The sequence below is a fragment of the Diplotaxodon limnothrissa genome, linkage group LG7 (assembly GCF_057381915.1).
Source record: "Diplotaxodon limnothrissa isolate DT_005_m linkage group LG7, D_limnothrissa_male_GT1.1, whole genome shotgun sequence".
Classification (NCBI taxonomy): Eukaryota; Metazoa; Chordata; class Actinopteri; order Cichliformes; family Cichlidae; genus Diplotaxodon; species Diplotaxodon limnothrissa.
The window spans coordinates 65,676,528-65,698,296 of NC_140602.1; the positions used below are offsets into that span (position 1 = coordinate 65,676,528).

Below are 21,769 nucleotides of genomic sequence, written 5' to 3' on the forward strand. Positions count from 1 at the left end.
CTGAAAAGCATGGGCTGAGGAAAAGGAGACACAATCAGGTCATAACATTTTTGTAACTAGCGCATTTCTCAGGCGTGGGCAGTTAATTTCCCCAAGGGGCCTCGTGAGAAACTGGGACTGTTGTGGAGGGCTGCATCAAAACACAGAGCCCAGTTCAGCTCATATTAATGTTATCCTCCTTACTGTATGAGCTCATTGCTGAGGCCCTCCACAGCAGTCCTATTTCTCATCTGGCCCCTTGGGAAAATTAGTTCCTTGATAGAAACTGAAATATGATGTACTGCTGCAACAAAAACGGCAAAAGTGTGCAATCATATTTCTATTTTTGGAAATGGGTTTAATTGGTCCCATTCACTGAACCAGTGATGAGGTGGATAGGATGGTTTTAAAAGGATTAGATAATAAAAAAAAAAAAAAAGTGGCATGTAGATGGGTGGTTCCCAGACTGCAAACACTATACTAGCTACATGTAGTTACATGTCTCCACTCTGGGTCACATGGCACACCTAACAAAGGCAGGTACTTTGAAATTCCTCACCCTGCCCAGTGAGGAAGGAAGCAGGGCCATTAAAAAGCCATGGAAGTTGTTCTAAAAGTGAGGAAAAGTAACATTATGCTGTCGTAGGCTGTCGATTTCATCGAGCCTCTTATTCCTAATGTAAATGCAAAACTCACACCAGTGTATAAGTACACTGCTCAGAAAATTAAAAGAATGCTCTGAAAACACATCAGATCGCAACTGGATAAAGAAAAAAAAATTATTCTGCATATCTATACTGATATGTACTGGGTAATGTGATATGAATGAAAGGATACCACATCGTTTGATGGAAAAGAAAATGATCAGCCTATAAAGGGCTGAAATCAAAGAGAAAAAATGATGTGGCAGGCTAATCCATTTTGCCAAAATTTTATAGTAGCAGCTAAAAATGGTACTCAATAGATTGTATGTCCCCCAGGTGTTTGTATGCATGTGTGACAATGTCAGGGCATGCTTCTAATGAGACGATAGATGATGTCCTGGGGATCCTCTCCCAGATCTGGACCAGCATCACTGAACTCTTGGACAGTCTGAGGTGCGACCTGGTGGGGTTGGATACTACGAAACATATTGTTCCAGAGTGTTCTGTTGGATTTAGGACAGGCGTCTGAGGGCCACTCAGTGGTAGTAATTCCTTCATCCTCCAGGACTTGTGTGTATACTCTGGACTGGACGGTGGTCTGTCTGATGTGCAGTGCAGGAGTCTGTACTGTCTCCATTCCTGTTCACCCTGTAAACCTCAGACTTTCAGTACAACGCCTGGTCATGCCAACTAACGAGATAATATGACAAAGTGTTGGAGTGCTTGGAAGTATTAGTGATGAGCATAAGAAAGAATACAGAGCATTAGTAGGTAATTTGTGGAGTGGCCTGAAAGGAATCATCTGGTTATGTGTGTGAATAAGAACAGAAACGATGACTGACTTCAACAGGAAGAGGACAGCTCTATGACCCGTGTCTATCCTGACACAGGATGCTGATGTAATGTTTGAGTACAAGCACTGGGGCCTCCACATTAACAACTGACTGAACTGCAACACCAACACAGATACTGTGTATTTCCTATGAAGCTGAGAGTCTTGTGTGTGTGCAGTAAAATTGAGATTTTCCATTAGTCATGTATGCAGAGTGCAGTGTGCTGGAGCTGGTGACACTGTGGACTCTCATCTCTCTCCCTCTTTTCTCCTCTTAAAGCAGACAGTGTTCTGAAACTTTTAAAGCTCTGCAGAAAGACTTGAGAACTGTTGCGCAGCACCACTTAAAAAAATTACTCCTTGGAAGCACAATATGAAAAAAAGAGGGATGTCTTGAGACATTTGGACACTAACCTCTGTCATATGTGGTCATTGTTAAATAATACACCAATCATCAGATAGCTTTATATTTCTAAATATAAAAATTTGGTGAATCTGATCAAACAGATTTTAAGTAAAAGAGAAATGCAAACAAGTTTTGCAACTTTTCCCTAAACAAAATGTACAAAAATGGGCTGATATCAGACAGAGTAGCCATCTGAATACACTTTGACTTTTATACTTCGACCAAGGAAACAAGAAAGGAGGACGAAACAGTAAAATATGCCACTGTGTTACCTGATTTTTGTGTTTTTCTTTTACATAAATAAATGTGCACTGTAAATGATTGCAGAGAAGGCACAAATCAGTGCACAAGGAAAACAAATATCATCAGAATTCAGGAAATGAAGTGTTTGAAGGTCAAAGTTTCCTGGGGAACATCCAAAAGCTACGCTCATTCTTCCCTATTCTGCCTGCACGCTGCAGAGAAAACAGGTTAGCTTAGTTGTATCTACTGAAACCCAGAGCTAAACTAGCACTCTTACGCTGAAATCATACAAAATGGCCCCATGTTAAGTTAACAAGGACATAATAGTAGATCATCAGAAGCAAGAGACTGTGCTTTTGTTTAGCTGGGTGGACAAACTAGTTTAACAGAGACTTGTTTCATTCTGGATGAATACTGAAAGAGTAGTGTTCCAGCTCCAATATTACTCATAGACTACATTATTAAAGATATACCTTGTATACTTATAGTACAAAAATTAGAAGCTAAATGTACAGAATCACAGGCAGCAGGCTCCAGATGCAAGAGCAGGGCATGAGCAGTCCTAACGAAAGAGAAGGATCTGAAATTTTTTTCCATACTTTACACAATATAAGCCAAGAGTTTACAGAAAGGCTTACATCTGCAATATCCATATTCATGAAAGAATCAAAATCTAAGTAGAACATATGGGAGTCTGGTGTGTATGTGTGGAGAGGTTTGGAGATATCACATTTATTTGTGGAAAAACACGGGCTCTTAATGTGGAAATCAAAGAAAGAAAAAAAATCAGCATCAGTCCACGGTATGATCATGTGGGGATCAGCCTCTTAGCATTTTCCCAGTGTGGGTGGTTTGGTGGGTGCATGTGTGTGAAAGAGTGTTATGTGCTGCCAAACACAAAGCAGGCAACATTTCGCCCTCTAGTGTTCACGGCTGTGTTTGGACTTGATTCCAACGTGCAAATAACTGAGTGCTGCTCAATGAAAAGTACATAGATAGATGAGAAAAGGTCACAAAGTATTAAGGTACTTGTGATTTTTTGGGATTTTTTAAACTTAAATATTTGGATTCTCTTTGTATTACATAGTGTTATAGTGTAAACATATACAAAACATATAGCATAAATGCATGCATGTGCAATAAAACTAGCAGACCTAAAACCCCTGATTATTTTAACAAACATATAACCATTTACTTGTTTGATATCACTAAACAATATGTATACTTCACGCTTATTTACATATCTGAACGTGTATATCAAACACACAGTTGTTGTATTCACATTTCGGCATGGTGATGCTGCTAATCCATTTTTATGCCACTGTCATTGCACAAAACAGGTGTTTCTCTGTTCTTTTGTGTTACACTGGTATCTCTCTTTTGAATACAATTACACAGTGCTTTATATTTGAATTTGCAACCCATGTAGATGAGCTAAAGTTAGAGGGCGGGACAACAATTGGATCAAAGCAGGTTTATCTTTAGTATCATATGTAGCAGTTTTTACTCTTTCTCTGTTATGACAAAAATCTGTAATCATAGAGCCAGTTTCATGTATGAGGGGACAGGGTTCAAGATGTGCTTGAAAATCATGTTCAGATCTTTTTAAATTACTGACTTCATACACTTAATTACTTTTGGATCAAATGGTGATTCCCCCTTGGAACTGTAGCTAATAAATCTTGAACAACAGTTACTTTTACTGGAAGTTAAAAACTAGGATGAAGCGATGACTTCAGAATTGAGCTATACGTGGCGCCGACTCTTAGCTCAATTACTTTAGATTCATAGAGATATTATCTTATCGTTAACTGTATTACTGTGCCAACACAGTATATTGCTGCCAAACAGACCTATCAGATCTGCTGAGGTACGTGTCCCTGTAGCATGAAGCTACATTTCTGAGAAAGTGTATGCTAGGCTGAGGCTTCCATGGGTGGGCAATTCATTCTCCAAAGGGGCCACATGAGACACTAGGACTGTTGTGGAGGGCTGCACCAATACGCTGAACTTAGTTCTGCTCATTATTGCTTAGGCTATGCTGTAGTGTATAGAGTTAAGATGAAGCTTTCTATTTCTACGCAGTGTTACTGAGCCATGACTTCATGTTGTAGCTATGAACTGTCACCAGGGGACAGTATCAGACAATATTTCCAGCCACCTGTTTCTGTTTTTATTGGCTCTAGCTTAGCTCTTGCCCCAGAGAAAACAGAAGTCGTAGCATATGTAATACTCTGATAAATATCAGTGGTATTTATTTTGTTTTCATGAGAATAAGTTAAAGAGAAAATAATTGTTCATGGTGAGGTTAAGAGTGGTATAAATATGTGATATAAATGTTTGTATTAAAATGCATAAATCGTGTGTGAAAAAATCAGTTATGTTAAAAAAACATAATTTCATGGAATGTGAATGTCTGTTAAAAGAGAGGAGGTGTAACTTGTCTTATATGCTACGTCACGAGAGGTCATGACTTGCAGATGACTTCCGGGGGAAAGAGACTCGGGAGGAAGAGAGGAGAAAAAGGAGGATTACTAAAATGGCATAGACGAAGCACGGACTTCGGGACTGCTTATGTCACCAAAGTTGTTCGGCAACAACATATCACCCGTCTGCGGACTTCCCGGTAATCATTCGGAGCGTTTGAGCCGGGCTTCCCGTATCTTTTGTGCTTGGCTAAGCACGAGGCACGTTTGGCTACGTTGGCTAGCTGGAGCTAGGCTAACGCCACGGTCCTGGCTAACGGAGATTCCGCCGGAGCGAAGAGACGGAGTTTGAGAGTTGTCTCGGGAGAGAGTCGCTAACCGTGGATGATTTGCTGCTATCTAAGGAACCGGAGATTCGTTGCTCGCTGCCGCGAGTGGAGACGGTTGCTACCACAACGAGCGAGTTATTCATCGGAGGAGGTGGAGACATCACGGATACTCGGAGGTATTGTTGTTATTATTAAGAGCTCCAACTAAAGCGCGCCAACAACAAAAATAAACTAAGAGTGCACTCTGGGGAAAGAATAACATTGGACAGGTTAAGGGAAAAAATACTAAAATCTATCCCCCGGGGGTTTATTGTATGTTTTGTATATGTGTTTTTTTCATGAAGAAAAAAAGGGTTGGATGTGAATTTTCTGCAATTGTTTAATACATTTTCTAACCCTGAGATCCTGTGTTGGGTTTATTGCATGGTGTCTTATCATTTGAGTATTCACATGTATTAGCCTTAATCGGTTAAGTGTATTTCCTTAGCCTCCGCTTGTCTGTGTAGACACGAGAATCATATGAACCTTAGACTGATATTTATTTTTCGAGATGTATCTTTTATCACAGAATGTTTAAGTAGAGTCAAGACTGCACCCGAGGGCATAAGGGGGGAGTCTTGTCACACGAGCCGGTGGTAAAAGTGTTACATTTTTGGGGGCTCGTCCGGGATCGCCGCCTGCTACAAACATACTGGGATCTACTGCAGAGTCTATGTTGAGATTGCTGAAGGCTGCAGAAGGGCCGCCGATATCTGACAGGGCTCTTCTGGCGGGGGCAGGAGGGACCACTGGTCTGGGAAAGTCATACTCGTAAACATCCTCCACACTGGCCTCCTCCTTTTTGTCCTGCGGAACAGCTGAATGCTGAGGATGGTAGCTCAGAGTTCTGCGTCGTCTCCGACGAGCCGGCCTGGGCCTGGATGTTACACATGGATTCGTAATCCTGGGGGTCCTCAGAGTCTCTGTCCCCCACCTCACTGCCGGAAGGTCTGAGCATGTTTGTTGATCTGCCGGTATTTCTAACAACCCAAGATCTATATTTTTCCCTTAAAGACAGCGCCATATAGCCCTGTTGTGGTGGGGCCTTCGTTGCAGGGCGTGGCACCATGTAGTTTGCTGCCCAGGCTGGCTGGTCCAGGGTGGAGGGCAGGGGTCTCCTTTCGAGTCTGGATTCCTGGCCGACCAGGGAGGGGCGCTCCGGTGGGGGAGGAGGGGGAGGCTCTCTCAGTGCTGGAGGCAGAGGTAGAGGCTTGTCCCTGTGAGTGGCTACCATTTTGACTGTGGCTCCCTGACTCAGTGCACTATGGGAGGTGGAGGACCTCTGCTGTAAGAGGTCCAGTCGCAGAGGCACCGGAGGCAGCTGAGACACTGGAGACGGAGGGCGCTCCACTTTGGTGCAGGCCAGCCTGATCATGACAAGTTGCTGGTCTTCCAGCCGATCATCCTTTTCCTCTTCCTTGCCTGCGGCTTCTGCTCTGCTCGACCCCTGGAAACCAGCAAAGGAAGCCCCAGTGGCCTTCGGGTGAAAGGGGTCCACTACAATAGGCTCTGTGCCTTTAATCTCACATCGGCTAAACGGGCAGCCCTGACCCTCCGATTCCTGAGTAACTTTGATGTGGTCCTGTGGAGACGGTTCACACAACCCTGTAAGGTCTGGGTTCCGTACACGGCCATCCGGGAAAAGATAGAATCCCTCTCTGTATCCATCAATGAGTGCTTGGAAGAGTGGTTTGTTATGCGGGATGGTCTGCAGGATGTTCCCATCATCTGTCACATAGCCAATTACCCACTGGCCCAGCCGAGTGCAGCTCAGCCTGAAGATATAGCTGATGAACCTGTGCAGTCGAGCCTTCATCTCATCATAGGTTAAGAAGGCTATATAACCAGGGTGTGTAACAGCCAGGCTGTTCCAGTTCCTTAGAAGAGATGACCATGGCTGAAAGAGCCTTGTAAAGATGTCAAACTCGAAGACGGAGATGTAGTCGTTACAGGTGAGGTCGATAGTGGATTTGAGCGCCATGGCCTCCAGACCTGAGCTAATAGGGTGAAACTCATGAAGAGCCTGCCGAAATGTCCTCCATGGCACTATGGTCTTGTCCCCGAATGACCTTCTCCAGAATTCAGCAGCATCAGCTTTGGTAATCCTGAAGTTGTCGCCCTGAAATAGGCCATTGGGGAAGATGGCTTTTAACTCCGCTAGCATGTGACTGAAGATCAGAGATAGCTTGGTAAGGTTTTGCCTGGGCTGGGAGTTCTCCTCGTACATCCTCTTCTTGGCCTCCTTAAAAAGACTCATGGTCTGCTTCGTCTTGTTCGTCAAGTTGTCGATGACCACGCGGAAATACTCGTTCTCGCCGAGGATCTCTATTTTGCCCTCATACCTGGACAGAATGGTGCGTAAATGCTGGTAGGTATTCGGCAAAAGATCCGGGATGTAGGGCAGATTGCTCTTCAACGCCACCTTGGGGTTCTCGCACAGATGCACCACCTTATCCATGAGTTTCCAGCATTTTTCCACCATTTTCTTGTCAACCACTGCGGGCTGGTGAGGCTGGAGAGCTTGCTGGTGAGGCTGAAAGGCGTCCTTCATCAAGCCGATGAGACCGGCGCCCCTTCTCGGATTTCCGGCCATTAATTCGGTTGGTGACAGGGGGTTAGCCCGGGGCTCTTCTGGGGGTGGGTGGCTGACAACCTGACAAAACTGACATTTATCCAGTGACAGCTTCAGTCCTTCGTCCTTTAGACGGTCAAGCACCTTCAGCAACCGGATCTCATGCTCCTCAAGCGTGGCTCCAAACACAATGAGATCGTCGAGATAGACCAACACCTCAAGCAAGTTCATGTCTCCAACAGTTTGTTCCATTACCCGCTGAAATGTAGCGGGAGCCCCTGTCACTCCCTGTGGCATTCTTTCAAATTGGAAGAATCCAGCCGGGCAAATGAAAGCTGTCTTTTCCTTGTCGGAGTCTGCCATGGGCACTTGATAGTATCCACTCCGAAGGTCAAGCACACTGAACCACTTGCTTCCACTGAGACATGCCAAAGCATCTTCAATTCTTGGCACCGTGTATTGGTCGGGAGTGGTGCGGCGGTTTAGGGTCCGAAAATCCACACACATCCTTATTTTCCCATTCTTCTTTCTCACGACCACAATGGGTGAGGCATAAGGACTGCGTGACTCTGTAATAACACCAGCAGTTTTTAGCTGCGCTAGATGCTGTCTCAATGCCTCTACGTCAGCAGGTGGCAACCGACGAGACCTCTCCCGAAATGGTTTGTCCTCTGTGGTTTTAATAGTGTGCTGGGTGCTCTTACTGCATCCGACATCAAACTCATGCAGAGAGAAAACTTCACTCGTTATGCTCAAGCTTTTCCAACAAAAGACCAGAGAGCCTCTACGGTTGCAAAGGTGTTGCTGGAGAAGTATTTCGTTCATTACGGACTGCCACGGAGGATGCACAGTGATCAGGGCAGAGATTTTGAAAGTCGTCTTGTTCATGAAGTGTTGAGTTCGCTTGGAGTTGAAAAGTCAAGAACGACGCCCTATCATCCTCAAGGAGACCCTCAACCCGAGAGATTTAATAGGACGTTGTTGGACATGTTGGGGACCCTGGAACCGAACAGAAAGAAAAAATGGAGTCAGCACGTCGTTCATTTGGTTCATGCTTATAATTGCACTCCAAATGAAGCTACAGGTTTCTCTCCTTATTTCCTTATGTTTGGGCATGAAGCTAGGTTACCTGTGGATTTGTGTTTCGAGACTTCTAGTGATGGCACACCACAGAAAACTTACCTCAAGTACGTTTCTGACCTGAGGAAGGAGTTGAAGGCTGCCTATGAACTAGCAGAGTCCGTCGCGGCCAAACAGAATGAGAACAATAAGCAGCGGTATGACAAAAGAATCAGGTTCGCACAGTTGTTACCTGGAGACAGTCTTGCTACGAAACCTCGGGTTACAGGGGAAGCATAAACTGGCCGATCGCTGGGCGTCAAAACCATATGTTGTGGAAAGCAAGATGCCGAACCTACCAGTGTTCCGGTTGAAACCTGAAGATGGTGATGGACCAATCAAGATCCTCCATCGAAATCACTTACTGCCTCTTGGGGAGAGGATATGTCTAGACTCTGCATCCCATACGGATCTCACCCCTACAAGGAGAGTCTTGCGATGGAGGAAACAGAAAGAATGCACAGACAAGCCTGGAAAGGAAAAGACACTATCGCAGAGAACGGCAGATAAAGACTCTGAAAGGGAAGGAGTCACACCCAGTGATAAAGATGAGAAAGAGTACACTGACTCCGAAGATGAGGATTTTGGCCTTTGGTGTGATCTGACTGTTGAACCTCTCAGGTGCAACATGGATAGTGATACTCTGGAACCATTCAGTCTGGATTTGGGTATTTCCTTAAGCGACGTAGCTGAACAACCAAAAACAGTTGGGCTGGGAGTAACACAGGAATGTGTAGAGGAACCTGAGACGGACAGTGTAAATGAATCTGAGTCTGTTGAGATCACCGAAGCCGAATCACCTGATACTTGCGAGAATCCTGAGGAGGCAGGGAAAGAGAAAACACTGAATGCAGACCTTATTTCGCAAGAAGAAGATACTGGATTTAACTCTGAGACTAATCCTGACTTTGACATTAAGATCAGACCTCAGAGGTTAAAGAGGGCTCCTTTGAGGTTAACTTATAATGAACCAGGTCATCCCAGTGTGGTAGCCGCCACTACAGTGAAATATGTCTCTTGTTTTTATAAGTGGATAGGTACATCCATCTTTGCTTAGTTGTGTGTTTTACTCACCTGTTGTGCCATAATGGTTTATGTTTTCAAGGTACAAAGTCATGAGGGCATGCTTTTCTTTGGTGGGGGGAGAGTGTAATACTCTGATAAATATCAGTGGTATTTATTTTGTTTTCATGAGAATAAGTTAAAGAGAAAATAATTGTTCATGGTGAGGTTAAGAGTGGTATAAATATGTGATATAAATGTTTGTATTAAAATGCATAAATCGTGTGTGAAAAAACCAGTTATGTTAAAAAAACATAATTTCATGGAATGTGAATGTCTGTTAAAAGAGAGGAGGTGTAACTTGTCTTATATGCTACGTCACGAGAGGTCATGACTTGCAGATGACTTCCGGGGGAAAGAGACTCGGGAGGAAGAGAGGAGAAAAAGGAGGATTACTAAAATGGCATAGACGAAGCACGGACTTCGGGACTGCTTATGTCACCAAAGTTGTTCGGCAACAACATATCACCCGTCTGCGGACTTCCCGGTAATCATTCGGAGCGTTTGAGCCGGGCTTCCCGTATCTTTTGTGCTTGGCTAAGCACGAGGCACGTTTGGCTACGTTGGCTAGCTGGAGCTAGGCTAACGCCACGGTCCTGGCTAACGGAGATTCCGCCGGAGCGAAGAGACGGAGTTTGAGAGTTGTCTCGGGAGAGAGTCGCTAACCGTGGATGATTTGCTGCTATCTAAGGAACCGGAGATTCGTTGCTCGCTGCCGCGAGTGGAGACGGTTGCTACCACAACGAGCGAGTTATTCATCGGAGGAGGTGGAGACATCACGGATACTCGGAGGTATTGTTGTTATTATTAAGAGCTCCAACTAAAGCGCGCCAACAACAAAAATAAACTAAGAGTGCACTCTGGGGAAAAAATAACATTGGACAGGTTAAGGGAAAAAATACTAAAATCTATCCCCCGGGGGTTTATTGTATGTTTTGTATATGTGTTTTTTTCATGAAGAAAAAAAGGGTTGGATGTGAATTTCCTGCAATTGTTTAATACATTTTCTAACCCTGAGATCCTGTGTTGGGTTTATTGCATGGTGTCTTATCATTTGAGTATTCACATGTATTAGCCTTAATCGGTTAAGTGTATTTCCTTAGCCTCCGCTTGTCTGTGTAGACACGAGAATCATATGAACCTTAGACTGATATTTATTTTTCGAGATGTATCTTTTATCACAGAATGTTTAAGTAGAGTCAAGACTGCACCCGAGGGCATAAGGGGGGAGTCTTGTCACACGAGCCGGTGGTAAAAGTGTTACACATACAAAGAACTTTATGAAAGAGTGAAGCTTGCAGTAAACTTTAAAATACTTGACTATATTTTTACATACAAAAAACTTACAGTGTTCACACGTGATGTATGCCGTACCCCTCTGGATACACAGTATGTCCATCCATTCTCTTCCACTTCTCCAATTCAGGGTAGTTGGGGGGCTGGAGCCTATACTGGCTGTCGGAGAGAAAGAGGCAGGATACACCCAGTCTGTCGCAGGGCTAACACATAGAAACAGACCACACAGCATATGTCTGTACTATATTCAAACTTGTTTCATATTTCTGCAAGTAAGATTGGAGTCACTGTAGCCGCAGCTGTTGTTATGCTACCTACCGGTAACCATGTGAAACTCACAAACAGTACTCCTTCCAACAGAACGTGTTTGGTCTTTATTGGTGAACGGCTGTGGAATCAAAGCACTTTGAAATCGGATGATGCTTTTTTAATACACCCTGTACAATCAGACAGTCACTTTATTGTACTGACATATGTGCACAATGTACTGAGGTTCACAGTTGTTTCAGGACGTGTAAAGTTGTGAAACCTCATGTGTAATGTGCAAAAGAATAATCTGACCAGGAAGTTGTTCTTTTAAATCTCATTTTGGGGGCAGAATCACCAAATATTTAACCTCCGGACAAAAAATAAAGCTCTCAGACACCTGGAGTTGATCCAAGATGGTTGCCAAGTTGTGAAACTTGCTTCTCTGGGGGAACCCCAAGCATCATTTTGAGTGGGTGCAATCAGCTCAGGTGGCTAAGGTAGGTAACCCAGAATACAGACTGATCTAAAAGCAGTAAGAACAAAGACTCCAGCAGGAGGAAACACAGTCAAAAATACAAGGCAAGACTGAAACAAATGTAACTAAAAGATGCCATAACCATCTGAATATGTGAAACATATAGGAGAACAGCGAGGGATATTTTAAGAAAAGGTAAGCGTTTCTTAAAATACAAAGTCCAACAGGTGAAATCTAAAACCCACAAACAAGAGACTTAGACATGCAGGAGTAACACAAGACTATATACACAAACAGGACTGATTAGACAACAGGACACGGGAGGAATCATCTGACAGCAGACGATAACAGTCAAGGAAACATAGGAAGAAAGAGACCGGAAGTAAAACTAACCTTCAACATAAAACAGGAAATAACCAAAACATAATAAAAGACATAAAAAGTTACAGACAAAAGAACACAAAGGGACTAAAACCAGACGGAGGGAGGCACTGGAGAGCCGACCTCTACTACTACTACTCTATTATATTATTATACTACTATAATAATGTAATATAATATTATACTACTATTATATTATTAATACTACTACTACTAATAATAATAATAATAATAATAATAATAATTATTATTATTATTATTATTATTATTATTATTATTATTATTATTATTAAGACATTAACCCAAAATTATAATACTAAAACTCATCATCAGGGTATTAAGATCAAACCAGAACCAACACTCAGAAATGAACGAAAAACCTCAAATTAAGCCTCATAAACTGAGGAGACTAAGTATCCAAGCTACACAGTATCAGTAATGAAACATCGAGTTGCTCTTCATCACATAAATATAACTAAAATCAAATCTTTTTTTCTGTAGGATTGTGCAAAAGAGTCCAAACTTTGTCTCGATTTTCAAAAGAACGGGCAGACCTTCACTAAAGCTGTCTGACATGATGTGTATTTCTTGCTGTCAGCTCCACTGAAGTGACCGGTGATTAAGCGCAGGCCTACGTGGGAACTTGCCTCTACAGATCACATCTGGCATTCGTCTGTCAGCCTTTACTTCTGTTTGTTTTACAGTCCGGTTCACATTTATGTCTTTATAAAGGCCACTCGCCTGTGTTTGACGTTTAAATCACGAAATGCAGCGTGAACTTTTTCCACCCCATTAAACCTGATCCTGCTAATACCCCCCCCCCCCCCCCCCCCACCTTCCTCCCCTCCTCCGCCTCCCCCTCACCACCGCTGCTGCTGCGCTCCTCATACTTTCCAAATAAAACGGATCCAGCTGTGTCCAGCTGTGTGCCCTGCGTGCGTCACACCCGTGTGCTGCTCGGTAGACAGACTAGGTGGAAGAGAAGGAAAGATGTCCGGAATCGCGCAGCTGTCGGTGTTCCGGGGTTTGTGCTTTCTGTGGGCAGCCGTCGGCACGGCGAGGAGCGGGACCTTGTTCCCGCGGGAGAGCCTGGAGCGGGGGCCGGTCAGCTTGACCGATATGTTCCGAGAGGTAGAGGAGTTGATGGAGGACACTCAGCACATACTGGAGGAGGCAGTGGACCAGGTTGGCGTCATATTTTATCCATTCATATAAAGCCAGTGCTGACTGGCAGAGAAATCCAATGTGTCCATATTAAAGTAAATACGCGACAGTTTTATTAGAAAGCAGGGGGATAAAAAAGTGTTTCAAATTATTTTAATGCTCAGTTACTTTTAGCAGACACATAGTTTCCGTGTCTGCTTTAAATCTGACCCACGCCGTGCTGAGTACCACCGTCACTCATCATGATAGTATTTGCTTAAAATAGAGATTTCCCGGCCAGACACTCAGTTCAATAAAAGAAAAGGCAATACGGAAGAGCTCCTGCAAGAACTTCATACAAACAGCTTTTTCTAGACAGCCTTCAGTACCTTGTGTTTGTTATTTTCCTTCCCAAGAATTGAATTTCAGCAGGTCCGATACATTTCCTGATGTCAGTGAGCGTCTGGTTTTAATCATTTCTGGGCTACTGGGAGGTTTCCCTGTTGCATCAAGCAGAGAATGCAAACTATCCATTTTTATAGCCCCCTTAAGGATCCATATTTTCCAAAATATGAACAACAGATGTACAGTATAACATATGCTGCTCTTTATTTAAGATTTACCCTAATTTTCCTTCCAACAGATCACTACAGAGAGTGCAAAATCCTCTTCAGGCTCACTGGAGCTGGGTCCTAACTACCACAATGAGACTACGATGGTGATAAAGAACGGAGACAAAGCAGTTAAGGTGCTAGACAGAACTGACAAGGTAGGGATTCACTCATTACCGTGTAACTTTCGCACACAAGCCATTCACTTCAGTCTACAGTGTCTGAGTGGGTTTAGGATTAATTGGTAAGAAAAGAAAAGTTGTTTTTCTTCCCCAGGTCTGATACAGTATTTCACCCCCTTACTGTTTTTATAGGACACTAACAACAACACTGGGGAGACTCATTTGTCCCATGTTCATATGGAGATCTCCAGCCAGTGGAACAACATGAATCATGTGAGTCTTTTACCTCTTGTCCTTGATCCAGACCTAAACCTAAACCAAGTTTTAAACAAGGTTTTGTCTTTTTCTTCTGTGTCCACATTTTCCCGATGCTGCCATGAAGCTGCTATTTTTATGTGAGTCAGTATTTTGTACTGAGATTAATAGTTTAACATTTTGGCTTGTATCAAGTTGGGATTCTGGAAATATTTTGGAGAAACACAAAATCCAACTCACTTAGTTTCAGACCTCTTTTCAAAGCGATGGAAAGTTTACAGGCTGCCTTTTGGAAACAGATAAAAGCTCAAGCCTCTTTTTTATTACATTCCAATGAGAATCTGTCAGTATTATTTTAAATATTTATCAGCTTTTAGAGTGCTTGATTTCAGATGCATTTTCCTTCAGTTTGGGAAATATTCCACATTTGTAAGACGAGACAGAGAGAAAGAGAGGTTTTTGAAACCATGGGACCATTGTATTAATACGTTTTTTCAAAAAAAAGAATGATCTCATCCAGCAAAGAAACCTACCATATACTTTTCATAGTTTTCACCAAGAGGAGGCCAGTTTGGATTGAGGTTGCTGCTGCTGCTTGCTGCCTGCTCTTTACTTTACGGTGGTGGTTTTGATCTTTTTCTTTCCTGGCAGCTGTACAGATGGTGGTTATGTTAATAGAGGAAAAAATGCCAAGGAAGCAAGGAAGATTGTAAGCCAAAAAACTGTACTTTTGTAAAGAAACTACTAAAACAAACAAGCAAACAAATTAAACAACTAATGCCATATGTATTTAACCTTATTTGTTAAGTCACAGTAGAGTCAGTTAATCGCATGGCACTGTTGCTGCTTCAGAAAAAAAAATTAGTCAGCGCATGGGGAGTTGAAGAAAAGCACATGTAAGCTAAAATGTGGAAACATTTGGTTAAAATGTGGATGCTTTTTGGATGAGTAGAGGCAGTCTGCGATTAATGTGATTTAAGTGAATAGAGGGTCTAGATAATTTCCTACAGCACTGCTGTCCATAACAATTGTCAGTCAAATGCCTTATTGTTGCTACAAAGCGTTGCAGACAACTGTGGCTACTACATTTCAGCTGTTGCGTTAAATGTCCCGTATTTTGCTCCTTTGTGGTTTCATAACTCTGGTCTGTGCTCTTTTTACCCTGATTCTGCATACCTCCATTTCTGCTGCTGAATTTTCTGATGGGTTACCTAGCCCAGCTAAGACACTGCGTTGGCATGAGTTCTCTACCTAACTCGTTAAGTAGCAGTGCAGCATTCTTAGAAAATGTCAGTTGCCAATAAAACTGCAAGGCATGCGCTCCCTCTTTGCTTGTGAGTGTGCTGAAAGAGCTACTAGGCAGAAACCGTGCCTTTGTGTCAACTTGTAAGATAGATAAGTAATGAGAAGACAAATTGTATTAAGCTGTGTGAGAGAATAACTGAGCTTCTGCCAGGAGCACTTCAGACAAACCTAGGATTGTTTCTCCATTTTCAGACATTTATATTTGGTGGCATTTCTGGGACCTCCCCGCCATTTGAAAATCATACGTAGAAAGCCTAAGAGGAGGGGGAACAGCAGCAAGATCCTCCTACTGTTATGATTTAACCGAAGCAGGACGGGACACAAGAAAAGCAGTTGACAAGGTTTATTCACCAATTCATAATGTGAAGTGGAATTTTCAGAGGCAAAGCCAGAGAGGAGAGACATTGTAGGAGAGTGGTGAAAACAAACAAGCAGACTAGAGAGCAAAACAATAAAATACTGTGTGGAATTCCTGGCACACAAGGAGGAAATCTGGAGCACAGCACAATTCTAAGGTGTTAACTTGAAAACACAAAAAAATTAACACTAAAGAGTATGAATTATATTATAAACAATCTGTAGAGTGTAGGCGGAAGAGCTGGCGCCATGGTGGATGGGACAAGTGCACAATCCAGGGAACCAGTGATAACAGTTGTGTAGCCATGGCTCTGGGAAACACACAAATGTACACAAATGCAGGGAGAGAAAGGTCAACACTGCAGGCAAGCAAGGATTGCCCACAGAACAAAGCAGACAACCGACAAATAGCGCAAACAGGTTGAACAATATGGGGTGGTGGTGGGTGACAAAGCAGCTTGCAGCAAAATAGCACGCTCCTATAAGACTTGCTAATAGGATGAGCAGAATAGAATCTGCTAAGCCGCCAGCTGATGAGAGCTGGCATCTGAAATCTGCTGAACTTGACTCCCCGACCTGCAAAAAATAACAGTTGATTTCCAAGCTTTGCAACTTTGTCATGTTACATTTCCTCAGAAAAATATAAAGAAGAAACCCCCAAAAAAGGATCATAGAGGAACTTTAAGTCATCCATTCCTCACAAATAAAACCAGGACTCTGTAATGTGTGATTAATATCTAACCTTTTAGCTTCATTTGACCTGTTTTCCTGTATTGATGAGGTAGAAACGCAGACAGTAATAACGCTTTCGGGCAAGAAAACTGAAATCTAAATTTACAGTGGGAAAGGAGGTCTGGTTTAAAGATGTTCTTTGTTTGCTTCCTGTGTTAAACTTTCACAGGCCACACTTTCAAAGATAAATCAGAGAAATCCACCCATGTGGCTGGGATGGTTTTTGGCATGCACTGTTTCCTCTCACCACTGGAAACAAGTCAAACTAAATCTCAAATATCTCATTAGCATAAAGACTTGTTGACTTCCTCTGCTGGAAAATCCACCCTTAAAAGCGCATTTTTCAGCATGCACAATATTTGTCGCTTTGTTGCATGGTGTACACGGTGTTCCTGCAACAAACTCACAGTTAGCATCATTTAACAACAAGTTTATAATATTTCCAGCTTGGTCTTAAAAGCCCAGATTGTTTCAGGCATTAAAAAAAATTGTGTTTTCTTTTAAGCACCGTTTCTTTCTGTGAGTCATCCTAGAAAGGGCACATATTTGAAGATAATTTCTTTACCTTCAACATGCTGGAGTGCAAATCAAGTGTAGAGGACAGAAGGAGGGGATACTCTAGAGACCCAGCCCTTCTGTTGCATTCGGATGCCACTGATGTTATCCTTAATGCAGTTTGCATGGAGATGGACCCAGCAGATACCGGGAAGTCATTATGTGGGGGTGCAGTGGAATAACGTACGACTGTTATTGTGATACAGGCAAATAGCACTCAGCTACACTGAATTCTGTTTGGCTGAGTGCTTCTTGATAATGATATCCATTGTGAGATGAGATTATTTTCAAGATGCATGTATTTCTTATCTAAAACTATATAAATACTTCTGTTAGGTTCTTCATCACTTCATATATTTGTAATTCATTTTTCTCATCCCACAGGAATGCATGGTGGACGAGGACTGTGGCAACCTGAAATACTGCCTGTATGAGATTGAGAACTCCAAATGCCTCCCCTGTATCCCAACAGACATGGTGGGGAGACAGTTAGTGTTGTCTTTTGTGGTTGCGATGAGCTACTATAATCAGTGTCTTTGCTTCAAGTACAGCATCACTAGTCACGATGAACCCACAGACGATTCACACTTCCCCTCTAATCGTTGTATTGCCTTTCAGCTTTCGAGGGAACAACCTTCCAGCTACAGTACAGTGTGACTGGCTGCATGTAAAAGTAATCACCATAACTTAACCTGGTGGTTTCTGGACTGTCAGTCCCATCGGTCTGAAAGCTCAGCTTTAGCCTCCATGTTGTTTTTGTTGAGCTACAAAGGAATTTGGGCAAAAAGAGTGGAGTACAAGTTTATCAGTTATGCTTGAAAGTTTGAGTAGTGGATGCATCCATAAATGGTTTGGATGATAAGTGCTAACAGACTAATAAAATACTGGAATTTCACTCACTGATAGGAGCTCTGCCGTTGAGAGGTTCAGTTCAGTCACTCAGATTAGCAGTGCTTGGCTAAAACCTGTCAGTCACAGAGACAACATGGCTAACTTTGTCTCAACATAATACATACAGGGGAAAAAATTAAAATTGAAAAATCACAAACAAACAGTCGTTATCTAGGAGAAACGTCCACAGAAGCTAATTCTGTTCTAAGCTGTAAACATCCTTTATAATGCTGATAAGTTGGACAGCATTGTTACTGTGTTACTGTGCCTCCCTTGTGTCCATTGTGCTATGTATTGATAATCCTTGACTCTACGTTTGTGTATTTCCTGTTTTACTTTGACAGTCTGTGTCCTGTGTCAGTGTATTCTGTTTTCCTTCCTCCCTGTCTGGTCTTGTCTGATTAGTCACAGCTGTGTTCCTCACCTGTTTGCCATTTCCTCCTTTCCCTCTGTGTGTATATATGTTTCCCGCTGTTCCTCATTGGATCATCTGCTTGTTCTTCATGTTCTTTTGTTTAGCTTCTCCCAGTTTAGGTTTTGTTAGTGTTTTCAGTTCCCCTTCCGTTAAATGCTTTACAGTGTTTTTTACAGCCACCAATGAAAGGCTCACTTTCAGTTTAAACCTCCACCTGTTTCTCTACTTGTCTGCACTTGTGTCTGCACCTCTCATCTCCACACAGTCTGCCCTTGCAAACCATGACAATATGGGGACTTATATATTTGAAGCCTCACGTGGCCAATAGAGGAACTGCAATTTCTGCAGTTTTTTTTATTAGAAATATACAGCATAGAAAATATTGGACATAGTTTTAATGTTATGTGCAGTAGACAAAAAGTAGCACTGAACTTGAGTTTAAAGATAATTTGTGTTGAATGTTTGTTTTGAATAAAACATTTTCTATTGTAAAGTGGCAGAAACAAGTATTTAGATCGTTTACATAATACAATCCATAATCTTGGTTAATTAATGGTACCAACGTTTCTGAAATAAATGATGTATACTACAATATGTGCAATATTTGCTCCTAAATAGCAGATTAGAAGCGGAATGTAGCATAACATAGAAATACCACCCCATGCCCCCTCTCCACACACCCCTGGACTTGAAAATGTTCAAAAGTAACATAAGTGACATAAAAATGCATCAAGCAAAAAAAAAAAAAAAGTGCCCTTTATGCCGTGATGTAATGCTATCTACATGAATCCAAAAGGATGCACTTGACATACTTTTTTTTAACATATCTGATTGCATGTCCTCACATAGCCCTGCATCAAGGATGAGGAGTGCTGCTCTGATCAGATGTGTGTTTGGGGCCAGTGCACAGTGAACGCCACCAGTGGAACAGAGGGAACCATCTGTCAGAGTCAGAGTGACTGCAGGCCACACCTCTGCTGTGCTTTCCAACCAGGTAAGTTTCATCTGGGTTGGAACACCAGAGAGACTACCTTAAAGTGCCTAATTGGATCTGTTTGCTATTTTCAAGCAATCTGTAATATGTTATTATCTCAACCTGTAACCAGTTCTAAATGCTTGGTGACAGAATTTAGGAATCAAACATAGTCCAAGACTAACAAAGTCAGAACGGGGATAGTCTAAGTGAGACATTGTGATTTGGACTGACCAGTCAATGACTTAGAAGATTCAATAAAGGCAATTTTAAACTTCATGTATTTTTTTCACTGCTGCTTCCATCAGAGCTTTTGTTTCCAGTATGTAACCCCAAACCGGGCAAGGGGGAGTCCTGTCTAAGCCACCCCAACCTGCTGATGGATATGCTAGCCTGGGACCAGGAGGGTCCCCGTGACCACTGCCCCTGTGCCGATGACCTTCAGTGCCAGCCTCATGGGTGAGACCAAACACAGCAGCACACGTTTACAGTGAAAAAAGAGCAAGTGTAATTTTTTTTTTTGCTTGAAATTCACATTTTTCTCTTTTCTTGCAGCCGTGGGTCTGTGTGTGGATAACAGTACTAGAGATTTACAGTGCAACTGAGTTAGATTAAATGACCTTAACGATCCAAAGACGGACGCCTCTGCTGATCAACAGCTGCTGAAAGTACAGGCTGTTGCTTCAGGACTGAACTTGCACTCACTGTATTATTTATGCCTTACTGCCAGTGTATATTATATATATATTAAAAACAACAACAACAACAATAAATGACTTGTTTTCAGCTTTGAGAACCAAGGAAAGCACGTTCTGTTATTTACTGGTGATCTTATTTTTGGTTTGTCAGCAGTGAACACTAGAGGGCGAACTTTTACACATTTAAAAACTTGGTGGGTATCTCTTTTTGTAATGACCTTTCATTGACATTACTGGAAACTATTAAATGTCAAGAAAATGTGTGAAGGAGAATTAATAAGGAGGAGAATCAGTGAATCAGACTGCATGTGCACTCGGCTCCTTAACCTTGTGATATCTGCTGGACTACAAAATGCACATCGTACTTCAGCCTGACTTTCTGACTCATATTATTTCATGCAGGTCACATAAAAAAAGAACCAGAGGTGAAAAATATCACTTACAAATTCAAAAAGTTGGATCCATCTATCCACTTATCCTTTTCAGGGTCCTGGGGGGCGCTGGAGCCTATCCCAGCTGTCTTAGGGCGAGAGGCAGGGTACACCCTGGTCAGGTCACCAGTCTGTCGCAGGCGACCAATCATACTCACATTCACTCCTGCATTCAATCCTATGGGCAATTTTATGTTTTCCAGTTAACCTGTCCCCACTAACTGCATGTCTTTGGACTGTGGGAGGAAGCCGGGGGAGAGCCACGCAAACAAATAAAACAGATCCTGGTTTGTTTGTTTTTTCGTTTGTTTTTGTGTTTTTTGCTGGGAAGGGGATCCAGTATAACTCCTTTCTGTGACTGAAGAAAAATTTCTTCCACTCATCTCTTATCGAGTTCAGGCTGGAGGCTGTCTCATATTACCCAAAGTAAAAAATTAAAAATGATGACTATCCTAAATGCTGGCAAAACAAACAAATGTGCATAAAAATGCAAATTAAACTATAGTTAACTTTAAACAGTTATATAGCTCATAATCTGGATATAAATCTATGTTCTTCATGCAACACAATACCTGGATATGAAGCAGATGTTATTACAGCCGCATAATCAACAGGCTGTTGATCAGGTTATGACATAAAATATTAAATGTAATTTTAATCAACATTTACATGATTTGTCAGTCCTTTTGATAGTTTGTTTTCATTAAAGGGCTGATGGTGTGTTGCTATAAATTATGGATTTAGAAAATTCCAACTGTTGCAATGAATTTGTATGAACAAGATATAATAGTGTAATAAATTGTCAATGTGACAAGATATAATACAGCAGAGGGGGCAAAAGCGCAGACATTTGTCACGTACGTAGCAGAAAAGATGTGTTAAAAATACTCTGGCAAAACTGGGAGTACTAATTCAACTTCTTCAAGGGAAAAAGTGTATTTTAAATTAATAAAACATTCAACTTAAACATCTGTTATATAAAACTCGACCAAAGAAAATAAAGGGAATTTAAAAAGATATATCTATATTTTCTGTTGCCTACATTGTAGAGCGGTGACTCTGCATGCACACCTAAAAACATAGGTTGTAACGGTGCAACATGGGCAAAACACTTACAAAGAAAGATGTCACGCTTTCCATTTATGAGTGTCTGAGCACTTCATCTGTAAGTAGAGCAATATCACCACCTGCTGGTGCTCACAGTCAGACACACACTTTTCCTCTGACCT

At 42.2% G+C, this 21,769-nt stretch overlaps 1 protein-coding gene and 1 pseudogene across 1 annotated transcript; one reads left to right on the forward strand and one right to left on the reverse strand.

The window, feature by feature from the left end:
• Positions 1-5,661: 5,661 nt before the first annotated feature.
• LOC146629569 (E3 ubiquitin-protein ligase CBL pseudogene) lies at positions 5,662-7,491 on the reverse strand (annotated as a pseudogene).
• A 5,546-nt stretch (positions 7,492-13,037) lies between these two features.
• Positions 13,038-20,169, forward strand: dkk3b (dickkopf WNT signaling pathway inhibitor 3b). Its single transcript, XM_085358718.1, has 7 exons — positions 13,038-13,237; positions 13,839-13,964; positions 14,121-14,201; positions 17,517-17,609; positions 19,288-19,432; positions 19,720-19,870; positions 19,967-20,169. Exons 1-7 carry the CDS (start codon positions 13,043-13,045, stop codon positions 19,986-19,988), a joined length of 813 nt encoding a protein of 270 aa, XP_085214844.1. The 5' UTR covers positions 13,038-13,042; the 3' UTR covers positions 19,989-20,169.
• Positions 20,170-21,769: the final 1,600 nt, after the last annotated feature.